The following is a 27,977-nucleotide window of genomic DNA, read 5'->3' on the forward strand; positions in this document are numbered from 1 at the left end:
ATATTGCCCACAGATCCATGATAAGTAGAAGAGAGAAGAGCTGAAGCGGCACCTAAAATAGGTAGGCAAACTTTTATCTACCAATCCATCGATAAATTCATTTTCCTCCATATTCCTTTCTTTTTAATTCTCCCCAATCCTTCCGACCATGAACCAATGTCAAAGATGAAAGAGACGTTGGATCATGAGAGACTATAAAAGTCCGTCAACTTTGAAGAGCCATGCTATGCTATGCCTTCAATCCATGACGCTATGTTGTTTGAGAAACCTCGAAGTATTATATAGAAAAGCTTTAATACCCTGCAGATCTCGCAATGCTGCCGTTCCCCTCACCAATCAGAGATGGTTCCCCTCACAACTTAGCAAACTCCTCCTTAATGATCTCCACAACCTTAGCATCAATTCCCTCAAGTTCCGATTCCACGACCTTCTGGAAGCGAATCTTCTGTTCTTTTACACTTTCATTCTCCTTGTCGATAGCCGATGCAGCCATGAGACATTTAAGCGCGAGGAGGTGTTTCTCTATTTGGTGTTAGCAATCGCACCCAAGATGATACACGCTAAATCAAAAATAAAGAGAGAACTTACGTCTACGAATAAATACCTCGAACCCCAGAATTTGCGCGTCAATATTCTTGGGACTGAACTGCAATAACGGACTCAAAAACTTCATAGCATCAACCAGCGGTTCCTTGGTCTCTGCCAGTTTCTCCCCATTAGGATCATCATCCTTCTTCTTTACTTCTCCATCCTGATCTTTCACTGGCTTATTGGGTTCATTTTTCTTTGCCAAAGCTTCTTTTTCCAAACGCTCTGCTTCCTTTCTCGCCTTCTTTGCTGCCTTCTTGCGTTCCAGAGCATCTGCCTCAGATTCTTCTGCAGATCCGTTGACTCCGTTTGATGTTGGCTTGTCATGCATCGAAAGATAGACTTTTACTGCCGAAAGAGCTGCTCGGCTGTAAAAGGGGTGTTCTCTGATTTTATCTTCCCACTTCATCATATCTATATAGGCTCTAATTTGACCCTTACGTAAGAAGAAAGAATGGAAATCGAACTGGTCTTCATACCAGACATCAAAAATGTTGTAGACTGCCGTAAATCTCTTGAGAGCCAAGCCAATTTTATTTTGGCGAGCATAAGACTCTCCATCCTCTGTCAAAAACCAGACACATTGCATATCATGAAGATCTGCTAGCGGTCCACCCACAGTCTCAGCTCTTGTGAACATACCCATAGTCTTCAAGGCGTTTTCGTTTTCATCATTTCTAAGTTGATATTTGGCGGCCTTGGTGTTGATGTGACGATCCCTAGTGTCGAGACTGCGAGCTTCTTCCATGATCTCAGAGGCTTTTTGGGTGTTTCCTTGATGCTTAAATATACGCGCCTTTGTCATGTGGAAATCTACGCTCTTGGGTTCTAATTCGATAGCCTTCTCAATATACTCCAAAGCCTTGTCAAGGTCGCGGCTCAAATAATAGTTGTAATGTTGTGCGAGGAAGTAGTAAGCCGAAGAGTTGCCCTTGGACGTATCACCGTTTCGCTTTGGTTCCGAACTTTCTTCACTTTTCCCACTCTCAATATATTGTTGAACGATGGACGGTAAGACTTCCTTCTTAGATGCATCGGCATACAGATGCTTCAGGTTTGCGAATGTAGATGGAACCCCCTTATCCAGCATACGATGAATATACTTGTCTGCGGCCTCTTTAAATTCTTCGCCTTCTAAGAAATCTAACGGTAATCGGCGCGCAGCGTCACATCGTGGGTATTTCTCTGCATATTCATCGTAAACAGCTTTGCGAGCCTTCAAATCGGTTGGGTCGATCTCCATAGCTTGGATTAAGGAATCATAGTAGGTTTTGAATTCCTGGTTGCGGTCCACCAGCGCACGATATGCCTTTACAGCTTCCTCCTTTCGTCCAAGCTCGAACAAGTATTTTGCCTTCAGCTCCATAACAGCCAGTCGGTCGAGGTTGTGTTTGCCATCCGATTCAAGGCATTCCAAAGCTCTCTTGATATCACCTTGTTCTGCGATTAACGTAATTTTGTACATAACAGCTTCCGAGTTCTCGAAATCGAGTTTGGAGGGTGGATTCTTCAAAGTCCCCTCATACGTGGTTAACGTTCTCTCCGCTTCTGCCAATTCACCATTGAGATGGTATGCCACAGCTAGAGCAGTCCAGCTTTGTCGACTGGTAGATCTAGCAGTTAGCATAGCTTTGCGACTAACGAGATAGCCTGCATAATCACGCATTTGTACTTGTAAAAGCGCCAAGTCTCTCTGAATCTGCTGCGAGTCTGGTTCTAGTTTCAGAGCAAATTTGTATGCTTTGATAGCCTCTTCGAAGTTTTTTGCGGCGCGATAGAGCAGTCCGTAGACATGCCAGCAGACGTGTGATTTGAAGTCGCATTGGAGAGCCACTTTCGCAAGCGCAAAAGCTTCGTCGGATTTCCCTTGAGAGTTTAGAATCAAAGCTTTCATAGCCAAAGTATCTCCATGTTTAGGGTTCTTTTTCAGAATCTGGTCGGCAGCTTTCAAACCTGTAGATTGTAAGTTGGCGCCTGTGAAGAAGCTGTCATGTGTAGCGCACCTTTCTTGTACTGCTTATCTTCATAATTTCGAACCACGGTCCTGAAGAGTGAGGACTCTTTCGAAGATAAAGGTTGTGGCATGGCTGTTCAATTGCGTTTGCCAGAAAAGCTATTCAACAGCGTGGGGGGTTTGAAGACCGTTTTGTGATTCTGACGTCAGGATTCACAATGCTTTGGTATCCTTTTCAATAGTCTCGATGTCGTATTGAAGGCCTTGATAATAATTGAAAAGTCCTAGACTGTACGTTCCGTCTCACAGGTGGGAAGTTTCCTGCTCTGTTGGGAAGTTGTGTTGTTTGGAGGGGTTGTGTATTAATAAGTTCTACTGAACTTTCGAGGTTGCAATGGTGGAAAGTTCCGGCTTTTTTCCGGACGAATTTCATATCCGCTTCCAAACATGTTGTACGCTCACTAAAATGGTGTTATAAGACTAGTGCAACGTAATGAAAGTCTAATTAATCGCTTTCTCTATTTGGTGTTTGGGTTACTATAAGAAAGTGTCTAGATTTGAAGCATTCTGCATGATTTGTGATTTATGTTATTCCCAACAACTACCTAGGCATCCCGTGTTTTGCTCTCGTGCAATGGTGTAAGATATGCATGCGTTATACTTTAAATTAGTTGGAGTTGATTCTTTCTATTGCTTCTCATACACTCATACAAGCTTCCCAGGTATATGCATCAGTAGTCATTTAGTCCTCTGTATATAATTTCCCGAACCCATCCCAAAACTCCCGCTTCTGTGCAACCTTGCACACTACCATCTCATTGAGGCCTTTCCCTACTCTTCCTCCACTGATCCATAGCTTCTTCCCAGCTCTCCCAATCTCCGCCACACCTCTCCCTAACTAGCCCCCAGCTCCTCGCCCTCACAATATTTTCCACCCCTCTTTCTTGCCTCACAATAGCAGCCAACCTCTCCGTCCGCGCCTCTTTCGGGAAGAATCTAGCAGAATACGGATCCAATCTCTCATCCACCACCCTCTCCCTATCCCTAGCATTCTCAACCTGTCTCTCCAGCAAATCTGGATCATCGGGGTCCGGACTCGTAGCAACCGAAGCGCAATAATTCAGCACATCTGATCTTGTCTGCCACGAAGAAAATAAAACCGATTCCTTGAATTTCTGACATGCAGTGGAAGGTATTTGTTTTGAGTGAGGGGATCGAGGATTGCGGATCGAAGTAGATGAGGGGTCAAACCCTTCCCTCGAAGGTGTTACGAGCGCATTGAGATTTTGTGTTATACTATCGTCAATTGAGGCGCGAGATATACGAAGAAAATCTATAGAATATTAGTCCTAGTTGTGTATAATACTAGAAAAGACATTGAAATACCTCTCAGCGCAACTGTTGAGAAACAAAACTGGGGAGTTAATGTTTGTGGTCTTGGAGCAGGTTCCGCCATTGTCTCTCGGGGAGCTGCCTTTCTAATAACCTCAGCTCGCGAGGTTGTTGACCAAAACCAGTTCGCCAGTGTGAAGGTAATAAAATTAAACAGGGAGGTTTTATTGTATGTGGTTTATCTGCGAAATTGATTTTGCTTGCCCGAGTGCTGAGTGGCCAAATGAAGCTGAGGTGAGAGCTCGACTTTCTTTTTGATTACAATACATCATATCTTAGCGTCCGATAAAGCTCCCTTCTATGACGATGGTCGGAGGGTCCATGTCTCATTTACTTCCAACATTTCTTATTGAAGTCTTTCATTTTCTTCATTATGATTTCAAATGTCAAATTCACATACAGATGTTCTTCTTGTAAGTTTGTTTGGTTCATAAAAATTTGTAACAGCGAAAGCAAGCAAGTGTTTGCGTGGGAAGATTACCCCTCCAAATGGCTTCTAATTGGCCCCCGGCGAGCTAGGGGAAAGATATACAAAATTCCAACAGCAGTGATGATAAAGCGCCAAGGACTGTCAGGCTGTCCATTTTTTTCCTTTTTCACTGGGGGACACTGTACTTTATTTCTAGCTTCATACAAAATCTCTGGTTTGGAATGTTTTGATCACGTTTCTAACACAACTCATAGGCGGGAGCGTTTGCAGCAGTAGCTGTCGACCTTCTAGTATACCCTTTGGATACTCTTAAGACCCGATTCCAAAGTCCAGATTATAAAAAGATCTACTTTGATGCATCGAAACAAGCCATCAATCGTGGTTTACTATTTCGAGGTTTATATCAAGGAGTTGGACCTGTAATTTTGGTGACCATACCTTCATGTATGAGCTCCTGAGTTTTTGAATCTACCTCAATATTAATGTTTCACAGCAGGAGCATTCTTCACCACGTATGAAGGAATAAAATCTGTTCTCACCAAAGCAAATACAAGCTTCGGTAGCAGCAACACGCCACTGATACCCCAACCTTTTGTGCACAGCGCAGCTTCGGCGGTAGCTGAACTGGTATCATGCTTTATATTGACTCCTGCGGAGGTGTTGAAGCAAAATGCACAGATGATTCGTCGGCCAGCCCACTCCTCAACATCTGGGGCTTCAGTTACTATGCAGGCATTGAAGAAGTTCAAAAGACCTTCGCAGTTGTTCACAGGATACACGGCATTAGCTGCCCGCAATCTCCCGTTCACCGCAATGCAATTTCCTATGTTTGAGCACATGAAAGAGTCGATTAAGAACTACCGGAGGCAAAATGGAACTTTGACCGGTTCGTTGCTCGAGACAGCAACAATAACAGCAGTTAGTGCTGGAAGTGCCGGATCTATTGCAGCTGTGATCACAACACCCGTCGACGTAGTGAAGACCCGAATTATGCTTGCAGCATCAGGAGAAAACTCTGAGAGTGAGGCAAAGAAGAAGATAGAGGAAGCCAAGAAGAGAGGTCAATCCATTGATAACCTTGGAGGGAAGAAAAAGGGCAGTCTCACTATTGCTCGGGAAGTTATTGCGGAAGCTGGAATGAAAGGGTTGTTTCGAGGTGCTATTTTAAGAGCCGGCTGGACGGCACTGGGTAGCGGCCTCTATTTAGGGTCTTATGAAAGTGGAAGAGTCTGGCTGGGAGATAGACGGGAGCCTAAAGTTTAAGACGGAGGTTCATTAATCTGGGGATAGTGGTCCCACTGCGTGTACAATGCCACAAGTATTTTTGACAGAGTTTCTTGGGTATATGTACGATAGGAGGAGGATGGGACGAAAAGATGGGACGAAAAGATGGGACGAAAAGATTACATTTAATTCCATGTGGACAATCAGAGTTCTGCGGTCCATGACCCCCCGATGACTCTTTCTCTATATGCGTGCGCTTTCAATATTCGAATATCGCCAAGCTTATCCGATTTTCGACTTGGTGGAAACAATCATACACGATATCAACACACAGTTTTGCTTTCACTTTTGCGCGGACTTATGAGAAGTTTATTGGTTCGATGGAATTTCTAGCTATCGACAGTATCAATTGTCATCAGGCAGGCTGATAGGCCGAGCTATTGATAGTGACATTAGTGACAGTAGTGACGGTGAGTTTAAGAAGATCCGTTAATGTAGACCAGGCAAACTATAGACTTGATATGAATCTTGTTGCAAAGATGATGTCTGTTCAAACTCTACATAGGCGAATCGATCCGGTGGAGTCAAACGGAGAAGTGTCAAAGATGTTGAAACGTGCACAAAGAAGTATAATTTATTAGTCTGACCACACAAAACTTCGAATGAATCTTCATCTCATGACCGAGAAGAAGCCATCCAAGATTCGATTGAAAATGGTGCTAGTGAAATGAAGATGGATTCGAATGAAACACCTTGCTCATTGAGTATCTATTACCAGTTATCAGTTATGGAGAGGTCAAACGTTCCAGCTCAAGCGTCCCAATTAGGCTTCCCAGTCGGTCTGAGTAATCTCTGGAACTCTAAATCTTCTCTAACCAAGTACAATGGGCAGATAGAGTTTGATGCAAGGTATCAAAACTCTGATCAAGATACTGAAGAATTGGCGACGTGGACAATTCAGCTTGCAGTAGGTTGCAGTTGCAATTCACCGTTTTGGGTGTCATGGCGTCCGAACTTTCAAATTAGTATAATATATACATGAGGCTCCAAAAATAAAGTTCATTCACAATGCCATGAAGTCTTTGATGCCCGCATTTAACGTTGGTAGATCTTTGTTCCTTATAGGGCTATTTATGATTCCCCTGATTTTACAATCGAAACAAAGAAAGGCGTGATTGTCTTCCACACCCGAGAATGGCGCAATAGGGGCTGTGATTCGTACCATCCTGAGTCATTTAACGGTCGACATCCCCGCAAAAAATAATTAAATGTAGTATATTATTGATCCAAAACCATGTCGTGGTATCTTTTTGGGCAATTGCGTCCTGGACGCTCCTTCCTCGACTCACCTTTCCCTTCCAATTCTTATATCTTTGACTTTCCCATAGGTTCGTTCCAGTACAGTCTGGAAGATATCGATCCATTTCTTCAATCCTCAAAACATCTTTTTCGAACTCACCTCCTCTTCCTATACAATTCCCTAAAATTGATCAGACCTAAAATTTCTATACTTCCATACATCATGGCCGTTGTTACATCTCCTACTCTACCTTTCAACGAACTTGAACGCCATGAAATTTCCAGTGCACTCGAATCTTCAACTGAACTGAAATATCCCGTTTCAAGCAGCAAGAATGATAGCTTGAATGAGGATAGATACTTGGTGGTCAGTCCATACGACGAAAAACCTCATCTACTAGATCTCGATACCTTGGATACACCAAATCAATTGCTTGCTAGAGCGCTTGTTGGATTGAAATGTCTGAGAGAAGATTATGCAGCTGCGCCATATATTGAGACTTTCAATGTATGTTCTCCAATATCCTGACTCAAGTCTTGAAATTTCAGGTTCACTAACCGAACTTACTTTAGTGGCAAGAAGTCATGGATTCTCTTGGAGAGTTGGCAAAAGCCTCCAATTACACCTGGAAAGAGGAATTTTTTTACATTGTTGTTTTCAGATCTCAAGTCCCACCGGAAACTGTCGCTCATTACTCTGATCTTGGTGCTCTTGACCAAGCTGCCCACGCCGAGGCGACCGAAAGTGGAGGATTTCTCAAGTAGGTTAACAAATCCCAGGTATGCGGCAGATAAACTGACAGCCTGTAGGTACTGGTTCGGAGTACCTGACAAGAACGGACGAAATCTTGCAACTTGTGTTTGGCGTAGTTCTCGAGATGCGAAAATTGGTAGCGTGGGTCCACACCACCGTGTCGCAGCCAACGCAGCCAGACATATGTATACAGAGTGGAAAAGTGAGCTCACTCCTATCATTGATGTTCATGTTGCAGATGCTAATTAAATCCTGTAGTCGAGCGATTAAGGCTCCTAGTGAAGGACGATATCAAAGGATGGGAGATTGAACAATGGGTCGACTAAAAATGATATATCCTATCTGAAGTGTTCCGACAACCAATTTCCTTTCAGGTCGATTGGATGAATATCGGAGCTGAATTGGACGGCGTAGAAGGAGTTACCTATGAGTTTATAGATTACCTAGAAGTTGCTTGCTTTCATGATACCACAAGAGAATAGACAAAATTAAGAGACGAAAATCGTTCAAGATTACCTGAACTCTCACATTTTCAGCAATCCGTGTTATGAGTGCAATCTATATTAATTGCAGGTATTCAGATGCCTCAAAACTGTATTCGCCACGTTGGACTAGAAGTTGAACATATTTTTGATGAACAATAACGATATTGTGTTGTGTTGAAAGAACAAGATTCGCGCGCGGGGTTAAAGATTCCCGTCATCGCTAGTGTAAAAAAAACGCCAAGGCTTCGCACACAAATGAATAGAATCCATCCTCAAAAAATAACCCACCTTTTTGCGACAACGACTACTGGACGCGGAACCCTTCGAATTTGCGCCAGATCCTATCGAAATATTGCCAGTATTTATTCGTAATTGAACGATCACGAATTTGAACCATATTTCATCATGGCGGATATTGCTAGCAAAGAGGTGCCTTTGCACTCAGTACAAGTTGAGGCATTGGTAGGGACTATATCACAAGCAAGACATCAAAAATTGTGGCTAATAGGATATGTAGGTTGTTATGAAGATTGTAAAGGCTTGTGCCGCAACCTACCCAACCACAGCTACTGGATCGATCGTTGGTATGGACTCGAACGGAACTCTCCAAATCACAAATTCCTTCCCATTCCCCACGACGGACGTTGCTGCCTCGGATTCCCACCCAAATGACCACATGGCCGCCTCGAATATCGCTGCCGCAGCTCCAAGATCGAAAGCCAATGTCATTTACCAGAGTGAGATGATCAAAATGTTGAAGGAAGTCAATGTCGATGCAAACAACGTCGGATGGTACACGAGTGCAAACATGGGAAATTTCATCAACACCAGCCTGATTGAAAACCAATTCTTCTACCAAAAGGAACCAAATGAGAGAACTGTCGCGCTTGTCCACGATGTCAGCAGAAGTTCCCAAGGTGCTTTGAGTCTACGTGCTTTCAGACTTTCCCCAACCTTCATGGCCGCGTACAAGGAGGGTAAATTCACCACTGAGAAGTAGGTTCATACGATATGCCATTAAAAGGTCAATACTGACAAGACGATAGCATGCAAAAGTCGAAGCTCACATACAAAGACATCTTGGTCGAATTACCTATCATCGTCCACAACTCCCATCTCTTGACCTCTTTCTTGCACCAAATGCCAGTCGAATTACCAAAGAAGGATCTTGAATTCCCCGCAAGTTTCGCAGACCTCAACCGAAACACACCGCCAACTCCTCTTTATCCTAACATGGAATCTTTGGACTTATCTATTGATCCTTACTTGGAGCGAACCTGTGATATGCTTTTGGACAGCATAGAAACTCATTACACTGAGCTCAACAACTTCCAATACTTCCAAAGACAATTGACTCGTGAGCAAGCCAAGGTCACAGCATGGAAGGCAAAGCGTACAGCGGAGAATGCTACTAGAGCTACACAGAAACTCGCACCTCTACCTGAGGATGAGTGGGAAAGACTCTTCAAGCTCCCAACAGAACCAAGCAGATTGGAGGGTATGTTGAACGCACGACAAGTTGAGCAATATTCAAGACAGGTAGACGGATTCACTGCTAGCATCACCGGAAAGATGTTCGCAGTAAAGAGCAACCTCTTACCAGAACAAAACTAAAAAGAAACGTATGTAATGCAGCTGGTAGTAGGGACATTAAGGTTGCTAGCTAGGGCACTTATGAGGGATTTCTTGCATGGGCATGGCGTTCAGAGGGATATGTCAATATGTGGGATCATATTCATGATCAAAAAAGGAACGATAGACAACACCTTGAGAACTCTGTTTTTCTTATGGATGTATAGATATCTCGTATATTCCTCCAAAAATGCACGGACTTTTGATATTGTCCACCCACCAACGTGCAACTCAACCCCACTTACAAGCTTTTACTATTTGCTATCAGTGATACCCACATGTCTAATTTAAATTCCATGTTGATGTTGACCCTGAATTTTGTACTTAGTTATCACTTCACTTGACTTTGCTCACATCGCTCACAAGCCTCACCTCACTCAACGATCATATGATATGTGAGTAGTAGCTACCTCTACCTAGGTAGGTATGGCAATCCAAGGACTCTTCAACTGTTTGTCGACTACGTACGGAGTACACATATCTATTAGACACCATGTTGGCCGACGACCGAAGCGACGGTGTTCGGCTAGATCCTATAATTACCTACTAGCTAGAGGATCTGGCCAGCAAAGTCTAAGGATCATTCACTTATTGAAGAGAATCTGCTCTTGTTGTTCATTATTATATTCAATACTACTCGTACCTACGGAGTAATTGTATGTTACATACGAGTACAGTCCAGCTACATTTGAACAACTCATGTAAATCCAATAGTATTTCTACAACAATGCAAGTCTGAACCACCGAACAGTGATATCTAATGTCTATCTCTTTGTCAAACGTTTCCTATTGTTGGGTTTTGGTACTCAGGGATTACGCATCTAACCTGATTTGGCTTAGCGCTGAATTTTCCTTCTTCTCACCCCTCCATCACTAGTTGAAGCGTCGGCCCCCCGAAGTTTTTCTGTTTATCCTCCCATTTCATCTCTTCTTCTCTACCTCGCCTCTTCTTTTTATCTCCACCCTTAAAAAGAAATGTAAGTATTAAAAGGCATCTCTGTCCCAATCTTCGCACTCATCCTTCTACACTCTGGAAACTTTGAATTGACTCTTATCTTTCAGTATCTATCTCCCTCAATATCATCTTTTCCTCACCCAAAATGTCTGCCCCAGCATCCAAGTTCAAGGTAAATAAAGCTCCCATTATGAATTGCTGTTTCCCTTATGCTAATTTGTATACTTGTAGGTCGCTGACCTCAGTCTTGCTGCCTTCGGTCGCAAGGAAATCGAGCTCGCTGAGAATGAGATGCCAGGTTTGATGGCCACTCGTGAGAAGTATGCTGCCGATCAACCTTTGAAGGGTGCCCGTATTGCTGGATGTGTATGTATTTTCTTGCTACTGTATCAATCAGATTCGAAGACTAACGAAGCTGTTATAGTTACACATGACCATCCAAACTGCTGTCTTGATTGAGACCCTCACATTCCTCGGAGCTGAGGTTACCTGGTCATCATGCAACATTTTCTCCACCCAAGACCATGCCGCTGCTGCTATTGCTGCTGCCGGTGTCCCAGTCTTTGCCTGGAAGGGTGAGACCGAGGAGGAATACAACTGGTGTTTGGAACAACAACTCGTTTCCTTCAAGGATGGCAAGAGCTTGAACTTGATCCTCGATGACGGTGGAGATCTTACTCAACTCGTACACAACAAATACCCAGAGATGTTGAAGGACTGCTACGGTGTTTCTGAGGAGACCACCACTGGTGTTCACCACTTGTACAAGATGTTGAAGAACAAGGGTCTCCTCGTCCCAGCTATCAACGTTAACGACTCCGTCACCAAGTCAAAGTTCGACAACTTGTACGGATGCCGTGAATCTTTGGTCGATGGTATCAAGCGTGCCACCGATGTCATGATTGCTGGTAAGGTTGCCGTTGTCGCCGGTTTCGGTGATGTCGGAAAGGGTTGTGCTATGGCTCTCCACGGAATGGGTGCTCGTGTCATTGTCACTGAAATCGATCCTATCAACGCTCTTCAAGCTGCCGTTTCCGGATACCAAGTCATGCCAATGGAGAAGGCTGCTTCCCAAGGTCAAATCTTCGTTACCACCACTGGATGCAGAGACATCTTGACTGGTGAGCACTTCGAGGCCATGCCAAACGATGCTATCGTCTGCAACATTGGTCACTTCGATATTGAGATTGACGTTGCCTGGTTGAAGGCAAACGCTGCTAGCGTTCAAAACATCAAGCCCCAAGTCGACAGATACCTCATGAAGAACGGTCGTCACATCATCCTCCTCGCTGAGGGTCGTCTCGTTAACTTGGGATGTGCCACCGGTCACTCTTCCTTCGTTATGTCCTGCTCCTTCACCAACCAAGTCCTTGCTCAAATCATGTTGTTCAAGTGCGAGGATGAGGCTTTCGGCCAAAAGTATGTCGAGTTCGGCAAGACCCAAAAGCTCGAGGTTGGTGTCTACGTTCTCCCAAAGATCTTGGACGAGACCGTTGCCAAGCTCCATTTGGCACACGTCAACGCCGAGTTGTCCAAATTGACCCCAGTTCAAGCTGAGTACCTTGGACTTGAGGTTGAGGGACCATTCAAGGCTGAGATCTACAGATACTAGATTATGTTTATATGGGTTTTCTTTTTTTTTTGTTTACAGGGGAGCTGTGGTTAAATCTTTCAACATGAGTAATGATTGCAATGATACCGGGGAAAAGCATTTTGACCTTCAACGGCATATAAAGGGGATATACAAGGGAAAAGTTTCAACATAAAGGGTTTATGGATGAATTTTATAAAGCGGGCGTTACTTGGCTCTTCAACCATGGTCAAGTAGTAGAGGTCGGCCTTTTGCCTTGACATTAGAGCATAATTGTGCTTGGGTAGAATATACATTGTATGTTCACAGTGGATAGGTTTCGTTCATGCATTTGTTTGTGATTGTGATTGTAGAATTGATTTTGGATTTCTCTGGACACTGAGAATCTTCAACAGTGATTGAAGTTGTGAGGATTCATAATAAGTCCACTAAATCACTTATTAATATCTTACTAAATAAGGGATATCTTGATGACTAATACACATATAATATGATCTTATATTATAAAATCATATTATCATATAGTTGTATAATAGTATCTCTTATCAAATTGATTTATAATGGAATAGAATGAAATGGAACTAGATGGAAGTATACAGGAAATATCGCTAAATTGATTGGTTGTACTTTCTTTTTATTATCTAAAATGATTCTATAAGATACGATTTAAATCGATCTTATTTATAAGCATAGAATATACTGGAATTTCATTATAAACTATATAAACCTAGAATATTCTTTAGAGAAAATCTAGGAAAAAGCAAGCAATTCATCTCAACTCAGCCTAGCTCTTCTAAATTGACTTCAATTCACTCTTATTCTATATATTCGATTTATCCCTCAAGCTTAAACTGACTAGATCTTCCACTATCATTATAATAATACTATTCTTATTATTATAAAAGCTAACCTCCAAGAGAAGTTATTCGTGAGCATAGGGTTGCGGATCTCCTATTCGGTTCCTACTTTGACAGAAGAGAAAACAGCGTGTATAAAGAGATTGGCTATATGGGACAAGAAGAATGGAAACATGGCCGTGCAATATTGCTAGCTAAGTTGCTAAATGGATCATTGCTAATGTCTAATCCCGTGCCTATGTAAACAAAACCATTCTATGTATGTATGTATGTATGTATGTATGTATGTATGTATGTGTGTGTGTATGTGTGTATGTATGTGTGTATGTATATATGTATATATGTATGTATATATATATGTATGTATTTTATAGTATCAATTACGATCTAGGAAGATTGGTATAATGAGATTACTCGAAAGTTATTAGTTGTAGTTGTAGTTGTAGTTGTAGTTGTCGTTGTAGTTGTAGTTGTATATCGGATATTCGGGTTAGTAGGATGGTAGATACTAGATACTAGATAATCATACTGCGTATGTTTGGAGGTGTTATTAAGTAAAGTGTTAAGTAGACTGTAATGTAATAGTTTGATATTTTGAAGATTGATTGATTGTTTGATTGTTTGTTTGTTGATTCTAGATTAGTGAGGAAATAAATTAGGCTGGAGTGAGAAGTGAGAAGTTGAGGATCAGAAGAATGGGAAATAATCAAGTGTTTGTATATATACTAATGCATGTGTGATACGATACGTACAATACAATTTGATGTGATATGATATAACGAGAAGATCATCTATAAGTGACGATTCGAGGGTTATAAACACTTTCTTCCTTATTACTTCCATTTCCAGTATCACTTCCTATTCCCAATCTAATCTCTATTCTCGTTCCCAGGTTGCTAGGGTCCGATAATGTGATGTGGTTTATTATACATAACTACCTAAGTTCGTCCCTATCCATATACAGATCCATCTCATTCAGCATACCGATCGATGCATCACGCATGAGTAGTTCTAGTCCCAGCATATTATATGATCTGATCCTTCACTCCGATTGATGTTCATATCCGTCCATGCTCCCGCTCCCGCATTGCAGATTCCAATTGCAGTGTCATGTTGCGTCATGTTATTAATCTTCGCCATTTATCAGTCAATATTCGTATCATACAATTCCTTCTTCCCATTTCCGTAACTAAAACCCCCCTCCTCTTCCTCTCTCCAAACTAAGATCAATCGACCATAAAGAGTCCCATATCATTGATCTTCTAAGCTTGTTTGGTAATGCACTTCGCTCTTCTCTTACTTCCTCCATTGCTCCATTTTCTGTGCTAGAATGTCCCATCGAATACTTCCTTCCAAGAGTACTCCCAGTTGTTCCAAAGCCGGTGCCCAAAGCTGCAGGATACCCATGGCCATTGTGAACATTCTAGAACACCATCGCACTATCAGCGTATGTCCTGCTACAAGCTTCATTTTGCAAATAGAAAGAGTATAATACAATATGCAATACAATGGGCGAACGTTCACAATTCTTGACGTAAAGAACTCTGAAAGCGATACAAGATAGATAGACAACAGGATCAAGATAGAGATGAAGATCAAGGACCCAAGAGATTATCCAAAGGATTTCGAACCTCATTGTTTACTGCTTCAGGAGTATCAGAAGTAGCAGCTGCATTGGTGCCCCCATCACCATTCTTTACAACGGCGGAATCCATCGCATCCCCGATCGCTTCATTTCTCAAACCACTGACTGAAGCCGTCGAGCCTGTTTTCCTCAACGGCGACGCAGCAATCTGAATAGCTTTCTTGGAGTTACTACTGCTTCTCCTACTATCCATACTCTTCGCCAGGGTTTTATTAAGCCCCTCAGCACCCGTGCTGGATGATTTCTTCGGGCGACGAATCGTAGCTGTTGCATCTATATTTGCACTAGCGACTGTGCTTTTGGCGAGACCAGGTGTAGATGGAGCACCTGGTTTCTCCTCCGAGGCATCAATGAGATACCAACGAAGACCATCGGAAAGATCGAATGGGTTATCGTCATCGAAGGAGTCGCCTGTGCTTGCGAAGGAACGACCATCCGTGATGGATTTGGAAAGATCAACTACTCTGTCCTGGATTTTATGGATTCGAGCTAATAACCAATCGCGAGAGCGGAGCTTATGAGAATCTTGTTCTCGAAGGAAGTAATGAGGAGCGCCAACGTTGAATGCTGCCCATGCCCCGGTGGATTGATTTCTTGTTGGCAGAAACAAGGCTAGATCACCTTCTTTGAAATTCTTGAAAGCAATTTTCTCATGAGCTTCCTTTTGAGCTCTGTGAGACTTCTCCCGGTAAGCACGAGCGTCTTTGGAATATTTCTTGGCTGTGTATTCCATGTCCCTAACTCGCTTTGCAATGACCTCACAAAAGTTATCTATATCGAAGCTACCGATGGAATTGATGTAAGCGTCATACTTCTCACTTTCTGTTTCAGGATCGTCATTGTGCATCCAATACAAAAGGTCAAGGTCTCCACTATCGACCATGGCTTTCATAGTTGTCGAACCTGTCATGCTTCGCCTGAGCTTATTTCCAGCATCTGAGGAATCATTCCCGTTTATCATGCTACGATCAGGTTTTGGTAATTTCTGAATGATCATTGAGCCATTGTCTTTGGTGACTGAATAACTCAAACGCTCAAGTAGTCGGACAAGCTTATCATTTTGAGAATACACTCGTTGTGTAAGGTCTTTTGCACGCGAAGTGCGTGAATCGAATCGGTCGTTCAATCTCTCGAATCTTTCTTGTGCAAATTGGTGCTTGTCTTGATGTGATCTTATCTCTTCCTCAAGACTTCCGACACGAGAAAGCTGTCTAGCAAGATCCTCTGACAGAGATGTAACTTTGCGTTCCTCCTCTTCTAGACGATTACGTAGAGCCTCAGATCCTGTTTCGCCATCTGCCATCTTGGTTCTTATGGAGCTTAATTGGAGGCGTTCATCAGTGAGCTCGGCCTCCAGAGCAGAGTACTTGGCTCTCTCGGATGCTAATTCTTCGCGCAAAGATTGCGATTCCTTCTCTTCGGTAGCAAACTTTTCCTCGTAATCCGCAAGTTCGGATCTCAGCTCCGAAATCGTCGTTTCTGCATCATCCCGCTGAGATTTCGCAAGGTTGTAATCGCGCTTCGTATTTTCAAGCTCGGATATCAGGCCCAGTGATTTGTTGGTCAACGATCCCGAGAGGGCTGTGAACTCTTGTGGCATCCTCAACTTGGGTGATAACTGCAAATGGATATCTTGCAAAGTCTTCAACTGATCTTCAGCAGCCGATTCTGCCTGGATCGTGCGGGATAATAGTTCCTTCTTCTCTTCTCTGAGAATCTGCATTTGCCTTTCCAAAGTCTCATTGGTCTCCCTCTGCAATTTTGCATCGTTTCTCAAGAAGTCAACCTGACCTTGAGCTTTTTGGGCCTCTGCGGCACTATCCTTTCGTAATTTATCCAGTTCATCTTGTAAGAGGCGAACACGATCATCAACATCGGACTTCTCGTTCTCTCTGGAGCCGAGATATCTATCCATCTCATCCTCCAACTCTTCTAGTTTTGCCTTGTAGCGCTTGATGTCGTCATTCAAAGCTTTGCGCTCATCAATGAAATCTTGTTGCTGTGCTTTGAAGTTCTCCGAAAGGTCGTGTTTCATGGAATTCACTTCTTCAAGTTGAGACTTTAACTCGTTTGCTGAGGTATTCTGGGCAGCAACCTCTTTCTCCAAACCTGAAGCGCGCTCACGTTCAGTAATCAACTCCGCCTCCAAAGAAAGTAGCTTTTGCTGGAAGGCTGCTTCTTCCTCACCTCGATTCGCAGAAAAGCGTCGGGATGAGATCGAAGACCGACGAGAGTCGTCATTCGGGCGTGATGGTATGGGGTTTGCCACAGTGTGAACATCAGGGCTAGGAGTATTGGGTACTGAAAACACGTTTCCGATTGAAGTCCTGTTGGCTTGAGTTTGCCGATGCAATAGATCCTCAAGCCTTCGAATTCGACTTTCAGCGGTTCTCAATTTGTTCTCAAGCTTTGACTTCTCATCTTGCATGCTTTTCAAGGCTTCGTCGTCCCCGCGCATTAAAAGAGCACTTTTACCAAGAGCTGATTCGTGAATACTTCCCGCCTTAAAGGCATTTGCCCTCTTACTTTGCTGTCTCGTTGGGTTGTTGAGATCCGAAATGATTCTCGAAATGTCGCTAAGCATCGGTGATTTAAGATTTTCAGCCCTAAGGATTGCCAAAATGTCTTCTAAATCCCGTCGAGAAGCTTGAGGCCAATCATCCTCTTCTCCATGCAAGACAACTTCCAGAGCCATGACCTGCGTCTCGGGCTTTTCATCCCACAAAGTAGCCCCGATGTTCTTCTGCCACTTGCGTCGTCGCCTCGTTTCTTCTTCTTGGAAATTTGCCATTTCATTAGCCAGAGTCGAGGAATCTGATCTTACTTTCTCATCCCATTCACTGCGCCTGACTGCCTCGGCCAAGAATGAAACAAAAGTGACCGGTAATGTGTCCAGCATTGAAATTAAATGCAAGGCGTTGACTCCATCACCGTCCAAATCCAGGGCCGCAAATCGACTGTTGACTTCTGCAAGCATCGTTGTTAAGCTAGCGATGTCATACATGAACTCTAAGGATGATATTGCGGTGGAATTTCGCAACTTCGTAACGGTTTGCATAATTTCCTCCATCTCGAGAGCCCTTTTAGATAGCGAGGGTAAAAACTTATCAGTGTGAAGAAGTGCCGATTTTGAAGCTTGTGAAATGTTTTTCGGTGTGTCAGTAAAGCCAAGAATGGCTTCACAGTCAGTATTGACCTTTCTAAATATTGCCTCAATGTCCTCCAGTAAAGCAATAGGTTCCTGGGATTGTGGAATAGCCGCTCGTGCAGGACTTTTCTCGACCTTCTCAATTAAATGGTCAATCCTTCGCATGACCTCGTCCACTTCCTGTCCGGCTTCCACACTACTACGCTCGAGGTTTTTCGAAATTTTGCCCAACAGCTTCCCAGACCTTTTGACTTCTTCCGCATCAACCAAGTCCGCTAAGGTGATTTGGCGCTTCGTCTTCGACAAGTCACGGCCCGTGATAAACCTAATTACGTCTGCAGTCGCAGGTAGCGACTTTAATCGAGACATTGATACTTCCCAGTCCCCGCCAGCGACGTTGAGTTTCTGCATTTCTTCGACGTAGTTTTGAACTTCGGCATTCTTTTGATCCAGCGCTCTGACATGCTTCTCCAGGTTCAAAACAGCGGTATCCACACACCGAGTAATCACCTCCGTTTCGATGTACCTTTGCTGCGCTTGATCCGACATGGAAGCACAATCTTCCACTACCTTCGCAGCCCATGCCCGCCTTTCGACGAATAAGTCTTGCCATGCTTGTAGGTCCTTCTCGTTTGTGATCGAATCTGGGGGTCGAGAAACAGTATATTTGCGCGGTAAGGGGATTTCAGAGATCAGTGATTTCGCGGATGCTATAGAAGATTGCTGAATGATGCGCCTGTCGTATACGAATATTTCTTGCTGTACCAAGATTAGCAATTGTAGGGTTGGGAAATGTCGGCGTGGGTACCTCTAAGCAAAGCGCTTGAAATCGCACTGCTTTGGCTGCTGCAGTAAGAGATATGTGATCGCTGGCGGCAATAGGTGTATACTTGGCCACCCACAACTTAAAATCGTCCAGACTTGAGTGTTATCAGCATTTATGATCGGGGTAGACATGACGTCGCAGACTTACGAGGTAAAGGATCCAGGGTCTACCTGAAGATGTTGGCCCGTGTGGGCAATGTATACGTGAAGTTCCATAATCGTATATGCATTTCACAGTTACAGCGAGTTGCCAAATTGTCTTTCCTCTTATGGGATGTAGAAGATGTCTTGTCGCATGTTGAAGATGTGAAGATCACAAGGTTAGTTCGAGACCGCCGTAACTTAGCTTAAGCTTCAGGGTCGGCCGCCTTATCTCGGTAAGCCACACTCTAATCACTTGAAGCTAATGAATGCCTGAAAACACCTCCAGCATAAAACAATATGGTTCAAAGATTTGAAAGGAATTCGAGTTTGAGATAGAGACAGAGACATATGATACTGTTGCATTTATCTTAATATATTGATCGATCCATTTCACATGGCATTTTCCAAAGTATCCATGTGCTTTCGCGGTTTAACCTTATCTGGTACACGGTGTGCCACACTAAATGTGGCTGACCTTCGTTGAACCAATCTCAATCTGAAGATACCTGAGTATGGGGTTTTCATGGCATGATGAGAGACGCGTTCTCCACGAACAACAGATTGTGGACTTTTGGATTTCTGTGTAGCTTATGACTCGTAGGCAGATTTACAAATCAAGATGTCGCATCAAGAAAGTGCTGAAAGTATGGATGGAGTTGAAATGACCGGACCAGCCAACGACGTACCTCCTTTGAGCGAGCAAGAGAAACGCATCCTGGAAGTGTACGATAAATTGGAAGAACTTCAAGTCGAAATCGCTCTCTTGAAAGCTCAAGGTGTTATATCTTCAGAAGGTTCATCTCTCTATATATCACTTTGAAAGCACGTGTCCTGACAATCTTTAGAGCAAGAAGAAGTCACCGATGAAGATATCCAACAGGCAGAGAAAGACCTCCTTGAGTCAAAAGCCAATTATTCATTGCGGTCGAAAATCATTGAGAATGTGATTATTGCCAATCCTATATTGAAGGCAGTTCATGCTGGTAGTAATGCTTCGGTCATAGAACAGTAAGATACTCCACTCAAACTCTTTTTTTTTTGCATTCTTGACACAAGAGTAGGGACCTCCTACCACTCATCGAAAAACGTGATGCTATGTCTGAAAATCTGGCTCAGATATCTAACAAAATCCAAGCATCAAGAGAAGACTTGATGAGAGAGTCCAATGAGAACATTATCACAGGGAGGAAGAACATCGAATTGGCAACAGAAATGTTGGCTCTGGCAGAAGACGCGAATAGTCAGGGGAAGGAAAACATAAAAGATCCAGATATTCGTGCACAGTTGGATGAATTGGAAGGAGCGATGAAGAATAGTAGACAGAGATGGAGGATCATGAAGAATACTGCTAGTGCTGTGGTAGTGGGTAGTGGTATTGATTGGGCAAGAGATCCTAAGTTATTGGAAATTGTCCTTGATGATGATGGGGATCAATAATGAGGTATTACATAGAAATTGTTATCTAGTATCGATCATAACAAAACGCCATAATCATGAATCCGAACCCCAATGATAGCAAATTCTCGTTTCAAAAGGCAAATTTTGTTCCCAGCTATCAGAAAGGTAGGTAGTTTAGTGTCAATAGCTTCCACGCGCGTTCCAGAAAATTGATCGATCATCTAAACTTTCCATGTGGGATTTGCACAGGAAAGTTTTGCAGGGTAGAATTTTGCTACAGTGAATTCTGTCTACCCGTATAAAGCTCGTAGCATGAATAAACTCCGTACCTATATTTTGACATTTCGTTATCGTTCGTATAGGTAGCAAAGTGAGGCTCAAAGCATGTTGAGAATGGACCCCTGTTCCTTCAAGATAAGCATGCACTAGGTAGCTAAGATATCGACGGGACTGTGGTTTAAAACTTAAAGCTCCTTAATTCGTGACAAGTAAATTCTAAATCATTCCAAGTGTCTAGGTAGATAGGTAGGTACTGTATGCCGAACTAATTTGTGGCCAAATCTAACGACCAATAAGCGATAGAATTAGAGAACCTTAACACACCTTATACCACCGACTCATAGGAAACTTGAAATATCGCCTGTGATATGCCTAGTGCCGTAGATAGCTGCGTGATGCGCCCAAAGTGTGTAGAGGTCAATGTGATTGTGTAGATCTGTACCTCTTGCACAAGTCCCATGTGCACATGCTAATCGAAGGCTTGTGTAGCATCCCTAGACATGTTAATGTGAAAGAGGAGTTCGGCTTCTAGACCTTACCAGGGGATATGCATGACAAAACACACCTCCCACTGTTGAGACTTACATCTAAGGGGTGCATAGAACGCATGGAATGCCTAGAATTATCCTATAGAAAGACCCTCCTTCTCAAAATAGCCGCTATTAGGTTCATCATCCAATATCTCTCTAGATATGTATGAGTAGTCAGTTGAACGAGCTCGATCATCGCTCTGCTCCTTGATACACCCGAGGACAACCTTATACGGAAGATCAAGGTTACCACCAATACGGGTAGAGAATGGATTTCAGATTCATTTCTCCGATGTACAAGCTTCACTTCAGTTCGGGCTGCAAAGCGAGGCGAAGCGTAGTACGAATGACGGTTATGATATAATAGTTAATAAATGGGAGACAAATTGTAATATATCTGTCCGCCTCTTTTGCCCCCTGATGAGTACCTAGGTTTTTCCTTTTTCAAGTAAGCATTGATCAGAGTAACCAATAGGAGAACCATTAAGCATTGATTTTGGATCCAAAACGCTAGCACCAAGCTTCGCTACGAAAAGTTACATGTTACAGAGGCAACGCCAGAGCCAAACGAATTTCATCCCTTTAATTAAGCTAGGGAAAAGGAAGAAGCAAGAAATCAGCGGTGCGGAAAAGCCTGAATACTCCTCCCCCCTTTATAAATGTAGAAAACTTGTTTGTACAGGATCTGTATCTGTATCTGTATTTGTTGGACACACAACCAAACTTTTCTCAATTCAATTCTTTTGGAGAATAGGAGAACCAGTGAACAAACCTCTCGGCTTTCGTCTATTATCCCATATCAAAGAGTAAATCACAAGAGAGGGGGTAGAAGCAAAAGTGAATTCATCGAGAACAACGCACCAAGCGGCGGCACGGAACTTTTGACAACTAGCAAACGCGACTTCCTTACACGTTAATTCTTGTTCTCTAGGATCAAGACAACACTACTCCGTTTCACCAGTATCGTTTCCTTAGATCCATTACCAATACAATTAAGATGGATCCCAACAGCAGTAATGCCGGTAATAATAATCCCAATGGTAATCCGATGAACAACCGCCTTCACTTGAACTTCGGAAACGACAGATTCGCGCCAAACGATCGTGCATATCCGACGACCCCATCAACTTTCCCAAATCCAATATTTCCAGGCGGAGGTCAAGGTCAAGCTCAGCAACCACCACAACAGCAGCAGCAACAGCAGGCTCAACAAGGCGCACAGCAAACATACAATCAAGGATTCGCGCCCCCCGCAGGATACTTCATGAATAACCAATACCCCCCTTCCTCGGGCTATCCGCAGCAACAAGCTCCTGCTGGATATCAACAGCAGCAGCAGCAGCAGCAGCAGCAGCAGCAGCCCTACCAGCAAAGATCTGTTAATCTACAAAATGACGCTACCAATGGTCTGGCTCATCAGTTCTCCCATCAAAACTTAGGTGGGGGCAGAGGTTCACCATATGGCAATCGTCAAGGTCAAGCATCGCCAGGCCAAAGACCAAGAACTGCTGGAGCACCAGGTCAGCAGCCAGGTTACTCAAACTACTTGAACCCTATGCCGACTCAAGCTTCACAACAAGTTCGTCCAGAATTTCAAGCAGCCCCAGAAAGAAACCCTGATCGATACGGCAATTTGACACAAAACAATCAAAAGAAATGTTCGCAACTAGCTGCAGACTTTTTCAAAGATAGTGTCAAGAGGGCCAGAGATCGAAATGTTAGGTGAGATATTCCAAAAAGATTGATGTTGATACTTGTGCTAAATGATTATCTCTACAATAGACAAAGCGAAATGGAGCAACGTCTCTCTGATCCCAACCAATCCCAATCTCGCCGAGAACAAACATGGTCGAATGCAGGCAAGCAAGAGGGCAAATATCTACGATTTTTACGAACCAGGGACAGACCTGATAATTACAACACATTGAAGATCATTGGAAAAGGAGCCTTCGGAGAGGTCAAGTTGGTGCAAAAGAAGCAAGATGGCAAAGTTTATGCTATGAAATCTTTGATTAAAACCGAGATGTTCAAGAAGGATCAATTAGCACATGTTCGCGCTGAAAGAGATATCTTGGCAGAGTCGGACAGTCCTTGGGTTGTTAAGCTTTTCACAACATTTCAGGATCAAGATTTCCTTTATATGTTGATGGAGTTTTTGCCAGGAGGAGATCTGATGACTATGCTTATCAAATACGAGATCTTCTCTGAAGATATTACGAGATTTTATATTGCGGAAATTGTTCTGGCTATTGAAGCTGTACACAAACTCGGCTTCATTCATCGGTAAGTTGATTGATGATAGGAGGGGATCGCTTCGACCCCCTTTTTTTCAGTTTCAAATACTAATTGAGATAGTGATATCAAACCAGACAATATTTTGCTTGACAGAGGTGGACATGTTAAATTGACTGATTTTGGTCTATCCACTGGTTTCCATAAACTGCATGACAATTCTTATTATCAACAATTATTGCAAGGAAAATCTAGCAAGCCAAGAAACAACAGACAATCAGTCAATCTTGACGAAATCAACCTCACAGTTAGCAATCGAAGCGTTATCAATGACTGGAGAAAGTCTCGAAGAGTCATGGCTTACTCAACTGTTGGTACACCTGATTATATCGCTCCAGAAATTTTCAGTGGACATGGTTATTCCTATGATTGCGATTGGTGGAGTCTTGGTACGATCATGTTCGAATGTCAAGTCGGATGGCCTCCTTTCTGTGCCGAAGATGCCCATGACACATATCGAAAGATTGTCGCCTGGCGTACGAATCTCTACTTCCCTGAGGATGTACAACTTGGACCTGAAGCCGAAAATCTCATTCGAAGGTATGAATATCTTAACTGTTCTCTCTTGAGTTACTAATCTAACTTTGTGTGCACTAGTCTTGTTTGTAATTCAGAGAATCGACTCGGACGAGTATCAGCAGACGAAATCAAGAGCCATAAATTTTTCCGTGGTGTTGAATTCGATACTCTGCGTCGTATTCGTGCTCCATTTGAGCCCAAGCTGGCTTCCAATGTTGATACCACATACTTCCCAACTGACGAGATTGATCAAACTGATAACGCAACCCATCTTAAGCAAGCTCAAGCACAAGCTGCCCATAGTGGTGTTCCTCGAGAGGAAGTACCAGAGATGAGTTTGCCATTCATTGGTTACACATTCAAGAGATTCGAGTCCAACTACAGATAATCGTGGTACATCTCTCCACTATTCGATTGAGCGGATCCGCCATGGAGCTGACCGGCTACCACATAGGTCAAATCATGAATCTCTGTTATTCTACCAAGTTTTCACCTGGAGTGAAGTATTTCTATTTCCTAGTTGTCATTACATGGCCTTTAAAAAGTCAATCTAGCCAGATACCATTGATTGCATGTTTTGCAAGATTACAATTAGAAGTCTGACATCTAGCGGGTCTGTTTCTTTTTCCTGATTTTATTTCGACTGGATGCACACATGAGCGAAACAGCCTGGTTCTAGACTTCCGGCATAAGGGTGGGTTTTAAGGTTGGGAAGAACTTTTTAAATGTGATCATAGTGGGAAAAATTAGGTTAAAATTGATGTACCTGGGTATACCTTGGGAAACATCTACACTCTCAATCAAAAAATGAAATAATATCAACTACTTGATTGCACCGTTCCTGGTGATGTTCCTGTGATCTCATATTATAATACAATTTAGCCATTACTAACTCCTAGGAACTCCATGCAATAACGTCCTCTCATTTTATCTGACTGGAGCCAGCCTGGCAACCACTGTATCTCTCCTCTCTCTCCGTCTTGAACATGATCTGAACCCAAAATTCTTTCAAATCCGAATCCCACCAAGTCCAATACCTTTCATTTGAGCGGTCAATCTCTCTTGCCTGTAACTTGAACCCGCACGTCTCATAAGGTTCCGCCGCTACCAACATATACTGAAAATCCTTATCAGGATCCTCCACCTTCTGCTCGAAAGCACTCATGAACCGGACCCGCGGTTGCACATCTGACACTATTTCGGGATACTGCAACTGAAATAACAATCCCTGCTGTCTTGTAACCGGATCCCGCGTCTTCGTGATCTTATACCCAGGCCTTCCAATCTTCACCATATTTTTGCGAACACTAACTTGCGCTCCTACCATTCCGACAGGTAGACCGGTAATAGGATCGATCCCCGAGCGGCCTTCCTTTTCCTCGCGTGCAGCACGTCGTGCGAGATTCGTCTGATGCTTGCGACCCTGGGTATGCGCGAGATAGGAACCATCATTTTGATGGACGGTAAGACAGAGTCGACATTCGAAGGAGCCGACGTGGTTCTTGAAGAAGTAGGGGTCTTTGTCTAGATCAATAGTCTCGAGGGCGAGTTTGCGGAGACGCTCACGACGATCGGCATTGGTTGCACTGGTGGAAGCGACACCACCACCGCCGAATTTACTGCCGGCGCGGTTTTGGTAATCCATCTTGGGTGGATGATGAGGGCGATGGGGATGGAGATAGGATTCAAGGCTGGTGAGCTTAAAGATTGATGAGTGGTAGTAACCGTGTCAAAACTTCGAACTTTGCTATTTAGGAGTATCAATCTGTAGACGCAGTTTCGAAATTGATATCGAATCAAAATCACCGTGATGAAGAAAAAAGCTTAAATGCGTTGTAGAGATGTTGCGATGGGAAAGTGAATGTTGATGTCGCGAAAAAAAGTTCGGCTGTGGTTCAGCCTCTCTTTGCAAGGCTGCAACTTTATTTCCAAACGAGCACAATCCATGAGTGAACCTCTTTCACAATGTCACAAAATCACAACTACCGCGTGGGTCAACGGGTATCGTTTCAAGGACAATTATGTACAATTCGATATATTGGAGAGGTCAAGGATACAGAGAAGGAATGGCTTGGGGTTGAATGGGACGACCCTTCGCGGGGTAAGAATGACGGGAAAGGGTACTTCAAATGTCAGTTGTTGTCGTGAGATATCTTTGGGAGTAGCTCATAATATATACATAGGTTTAAGTAATGCACCAACTCCAGCAAGCTTCATACGTCCTACCAGAAAACCAGATCCCGAGCAGAGCTTTGTCGAAGCGGTATTCCATAAATACGCTTCTGGAGATGGCCTGAACCCGGACAAGCAGATTGTTATATCGGGAAAGGTAGCAGAAGAGATAGGATTCGACAAAATTGCAGAGCAACAGGCTCAGGTACATGAACTCAAAATTGTTCTGGTTGATGGTCAGCGCATCAATAGGGCTCATACTAGACTTTACGATGCCTTCGCTACACCAGTGGTGGCTGAAACGGCGACTGATCTTACAGTCGGGGAAGCATGCCCAAGTATTGTTGAACTTGATTTGAGCAGAAATTTGTTTGTATCTTTGGATGAGATAGAAAACATTTGCTCGCAGTTGAAGAATTTGAAGACTCTAAGACTAAAGTAAGCACTTCCAATATTCTGTTGGGCTTGACTAATATTATTATTGTAGTGGAAACCGACTAGAGCTTGACACAAGCAGAATGTTAAATGCAATCACGTCAGGGTCTAGTGAAGAAGTTTTCAACATGATCAACGCTCTGGAGGTAGATTCAACATTAGTTGATTGGAATGAGCTTTGCATACTCCTGCAAAGATTCACTTCCACGGTATCTCTGACGGCATCCTCAAACGGCTTTAAAAGACTGAGTTCGCCCATCACGAGTCATTCTCTGGCCTCTTTGACCCTTGAGTATAATGACTTCACATCACTGGCGGATTTGAAGGTATTGACTCAACTCACATCCCTCGAATCTTTACTTCTGAAAGGAAATAAAATACATACAACGGGAACGATGACAGGGCCAGGGGCCGTGAAGTCTTCCACTCCCTTAGTCTTCAATAATAAGTTATCATATATCGATCTATCTTCCAACAAAATCAACAGTTGGGATTTTGTAGATGAACTCGTCCATATTTTCCCTGGCATGACGTCTTTACGAATATCCAAAAACCTAATATATCCGGAAACAAGCGCCGAATCGACAATGGGAAGTCTCAACGAGGAATTCATGTTAACATTAGCACGTCTTGGGAACCTTCAAAAGTTAAACTTTAGTGGCATCTCCCCTCAAGATCGAAATAACGCAGAATTGTTCTACCTCTCCGAGATAGGCAAGGAGCTTGGAGCTGTGGACTCAGAGCAGGAATCTACAGTCCTCTCTAGACACAAACGATACAAGGAGTTGTGCGACCTTCATGGCCCCCCAGCAGTAGTGAGGAGAGAAAAAGCAGAGATCAATCCTGCATTTTTGGAAGCACGTTTGATCAGATTTACGTTTTACGTTCCTGCAAACCCTGAGATTAGCCAAAAAGAAACCATCCTAGTGAAAGAGATTCCTAAAGCGTTCAGCATCTACCGAGTCAAGGGGATTGTTGGGAGATTATTAAATCGTAGGCCATTAAGTTTGAAATTGATTTGGGAAACAGGAGAATGGGATCCCGTTGCAGGGTATGAGGATATTGACGAGTATGATGACGATAACGCTGTAGAAAATGCCAGAGAAGCTTTCGCTCCTGTTGGATTGTCTGATCTGAATCAAAGACAATCTAAGAGAGAAGGTTCTAGCATCGCAATTGACAAACCTGTCTCGCAAACTCACGGGCAAGTAGGGGAGTCGAAGGCAGGCAAATTCATGAAAAGAGAAGTGGAGTTGGAGGATACAACGAAAGATGTTGGTCTTTGTGTAGATGGCATGGAGGCTAGGGTTAGAGTTGAATTCAAAGATTCGAGGAAATTTCCTGGCGGAGAGGAGTGAATTGAGATGAGTATATCTTTAGCATGCCATTTGATACCCGGATGGCACAGAGAAACACAGAATAGAGGTAG

General features: G+C 43.3%; 11 protein-coding genes across 11 annotated transcripts; 7 read left to right on the forward strand and 4 right to left on the reverse strand.

The window, feature by feature from the left end:
* Window positions 1–352: 352 nt before the first annotated feature.
* On the reverse strand, window positions 353–2,673 carry EAF02_004653 (uncharacterized protein; the record flags this gene model as incomplete). The annotated part of the gene is made up of 3 exons (XM_038900701.1): window positions 353–522; window positions 589–2,541; window positions 2,592–2,673. 3 exons carry the CDS (start codon window positions 2,671–2,673, stop codon window positions 353–355), a joined length of 2,205 nt encoding a protein of 734 aa, XP_038759213.1.
* A 684-nt stretch (window positions 2,674–3,357) lies between these two features.
* EAF02_004654 (uncharacterized protein) lies at window positions 3,358–3,998 on the reverse strand (the record flags this gene model as incomplete). Its single annotated transcript, XM_038900702.1, has 2 exons — window positions 3,358–3,875; window positions 3,929–3,998. The coding sequence occupies 2 exons, from the start codon at window positions 3,996–3,998 to the stop codon at window positions 3,358–3,360; spliced, it is 588 nt and encodes a 195-aa protein (XP_038759214.1).
* A 319-nt stretch (window positions 3,999–4,317) lies between these two features.
* On the forward strand, window positions 4,318–5,627 carry EAF02_004655 (uncharacterized protein; the record flags this gene model as incomplete). The annotated part of the gene is made up of 3 exons (XM_038900703.1): window positions 4,318–4,347; window positions 4,619–4,808; window positions 4,858–5,627. The coding sequence occupies 3 exons, from the start codon at window positions 4,318–4,320 to the stop codon at window positions 5,625–5,627; spliced, it is 990 nt and encodes a 329-aa protein (XP_038759215.1).
* Window positions 5,628–6,882: 1,255 nt separating this feature from the next.
* On the forward strand, window positions 6,883–8,255 carry EAF02_004656 (uncharacterized protein; the record flags this gene model as incomplete). Its single annotated transcript, XM_038900704.1, has 4 exons — window positions 6,883–7,395; window positions 7,461–7,648; window positions 7,698–7,843; window positions 7,900–8,255. The coding sequence occupies 4 exons, from the start codon at window positions 6,883–6,885 to the stop codon at window positions 7,965–7,967; spliced, it is 915 nt and encodes a 304-aa protein (XP_038759216.1). The 3' UTR covers window positions 7,968–8,255.
* A 276-nt stretch (window positions 8,256–8,531) lies between these two features.
* Window positions 8,532–9,740, forward strand: EAF02_004657 (uncharacterized protein; the record flags this gene model as incomplete). The annotated part of the gene is made up of 3 exons (XM_038900705.1): window positions 8,532–8,588; window positions 8,644–9,122; window positions 9,173–9,740. 3 exons carry the CDS (start codon window positions 8,532–8,534, stop codon window positions 9,738–9,740), a joined length of 1,104 nt encoding a protein of 367 aa, XP_038759217.1.
* A 1,118-nt stretch (window positions 9,741–10,858) lies between these two features.
* EAF02_004658 (uncharacterized protein) lies at window positions 10,859–12,325 on the forward strand (the record flags this gene model as incomplete). Its single annotated transcript, XM_038900706.1, has 3 exons — window positions 10,859–10,885; window positions 10,945–11,079; window positions 11,138–12,325. The coding sequence occupies 3 exons, from the start codon at window positions 10,859–10,861 to the stop codon at window positions 12,323–12,325; spliced, it is 1,350 nt and encodes a 449-aa protein (XP_038759218.1).
* A 1,694-nt stretch (window positions 12,326–14,019) lies between these two features.
* On the reverse strand, window positions 14,020–19,049 carry EAF02_004659 (uncharacterized protein). Its single transcript, XM_038900707.1, has 3 exons — window positions 18,928–19,049; window positions 18,763–18,874; window positions 14,020–18,713 (listed from the first exon to the last, which is right to left on the reverse strand). Exons 1-3 carry the CDS (start codon window positions 18,993–18,995, stop codon window positions 14,757–14,759), a joined length of 4,137 nt encoding a protein of 1,378 aa, XP_038759219.1. The 5' UTR covers window positions 18,996–19,049; the 3' UTR covers window positions 14,020–14,756.
* A 354-nt stretch (window positions 19,050–19,403) lies between these two features.
* Window positions 19,404–20,438, forward strand: EAF02_004660 (uncharacterized protein). The gene is made up of 3 exons (XM_038900708.1): window positions 19,404–19,717; window positions 19,769–19,931; window positions 19,985–20,438. The coding sequence occupies exons 1-3, from the start codon at window positions 19,543–19,545 to the stop codon at window positions 20,358–20,360; spliced, it is 714 nt and encodes a 237-aa protein (XP_038759220.1). The 5' UTR covers window positions 19,404–19,542; the 3' UTR covers window positions 20,361–20,438.
* A 1,689-nt stretch (window positions 20,439–22,127) lies between these two features.
* Window positions 22,128–24,329, forward strand: EAF02_004661 (uncharacterized protein; the record flags this gene model as incomplete). Its single annotated transcript, XM_038900709.1, has 4 exons — window positions 22,128–22,852; window positions 22,913–23,413; window positions 23,486–23,962; window positions 24,020–24,329. 4 exons carry the CDS (start codon window positions 22,128–22,130, stop codon window positions 24,327–24,329), a joined length of 2,013 nt encoding a protein of 670 aa, XP_038759221.1.
* Window positions 24,330–24,863: 534 nt separating this feature from the next.
* On the reverse strand, window positions 24,864–25,586 carry EAF02_004662 (uncharacterized protein; the record flags this gene model as incomplete). Its single annotated transcript, XM_038900710.1, has 1 exon — window positions 24,864–25,586. One exon carries the CDS (start codon window positions 25,584–25,586, stop codon window positions 24,864–24,866), a length of 723 nt encoding a protein of 240 aa, XP_038759222.1.
* Window positions 25,587–25,807: 221 nt separating this feature from the next.
* On the forward strand, window positions 25,808–27,950 carry EAF02_004663 (uncharacterized protein). Its single transcript, XM_038900711.1, has 3 exons — window positions 25,808–26,072; window positions 26,125–26,551; window positions 26,601–27,950. The coding sequence occupies exons 1-3, from the start codon at window positions 25,907–25,909 to the stop codon at window positions 27,904–27,906; spliced, it is 1,899 nt and encodes a 632-aa protein (XP_038759223.1). The 5' UTR covers window positions 25,808–25,906; the 3' UTR covers window positions 27,907–27,950.
* The last annotated feature ends 27 nt before the right edge of the window (window positions 27,951–27,977 follow it).

Source organism: Botrytis sinoallii (assembly GCF_014898435.1).
Source record: "Botrytis sinoallii strain Bc 23 chromosome Unknown BSIN_007, whole genome shotgun sequence".
NCBI classification, from domain to species: Eukaryota; Fungi; Ascomycota; class Leotiomycetes; order Helotiales; family Sclerotiniaceae; genus Botrytis; species Botrytis sinoallii.

Coding starts and splice junctions, on each gene's coding strand:
- EAF02_004659 (XM_038900707.1), bottom strand. CDS start 18,995: ATGGAACTTCACGTATACATTGCCCACACGGGCCAACATCTTCAGGTA. Junction 18,875..18,927: donor GACCCTGGATCCTTTACCTC/GTAAGTCTGCGA, acceptor ATAACACTCAAG/TCTGGACGATTTTAAGTTGT. Junction 18,714..18,762: donor TTCAAGCGCTTTGCTTAGAG/GTACCCACGCCG, acceptor ATCTTGGTACAG/CAAGAAATATTCGTATACGA.
- EAF02_004660 (XM_038900708.1), top strand. CDS start 19,543: ATGTCGCATCAAGAAAGTGCTGAAAGTATGGATGGAGTTGAAATGACC. Junction 19,718..19,768: donor AGGTGTTATATCTTCAGAAG/GTTCATCTCTCT, acceptor GACAATCTTTAG/AGCAAGAAGAAGTCACCGAT. Junction 19,932..19,984: donor AATGCTTCGGTCATAGAACA/GTAAGATACTCC, acceptor ACACAAGAGTAG/GGACCTCCTACCACTCATCG.
- EAF02_004663 (XM_038900711.1), top strand. CDS start 25,907: ATGTCACAAAATCACAACTACCGCGTGGGTCAACGGGTATCGTTTCAA. Junction 26,073..26,124: donor CGGGAAAGGGTACTTCAAAT/GTCAGTTGTTGT, acceptor ATATATACATAG/GTTTAAGTAATGCACCAACT. Junction 26,552..26,600: donor TTGAAGACTCTAAGACTAAA/GTAAGCACTTCC, acceptor TTATTATTGTAG/TGGAAACCGACTAGAGCTTG.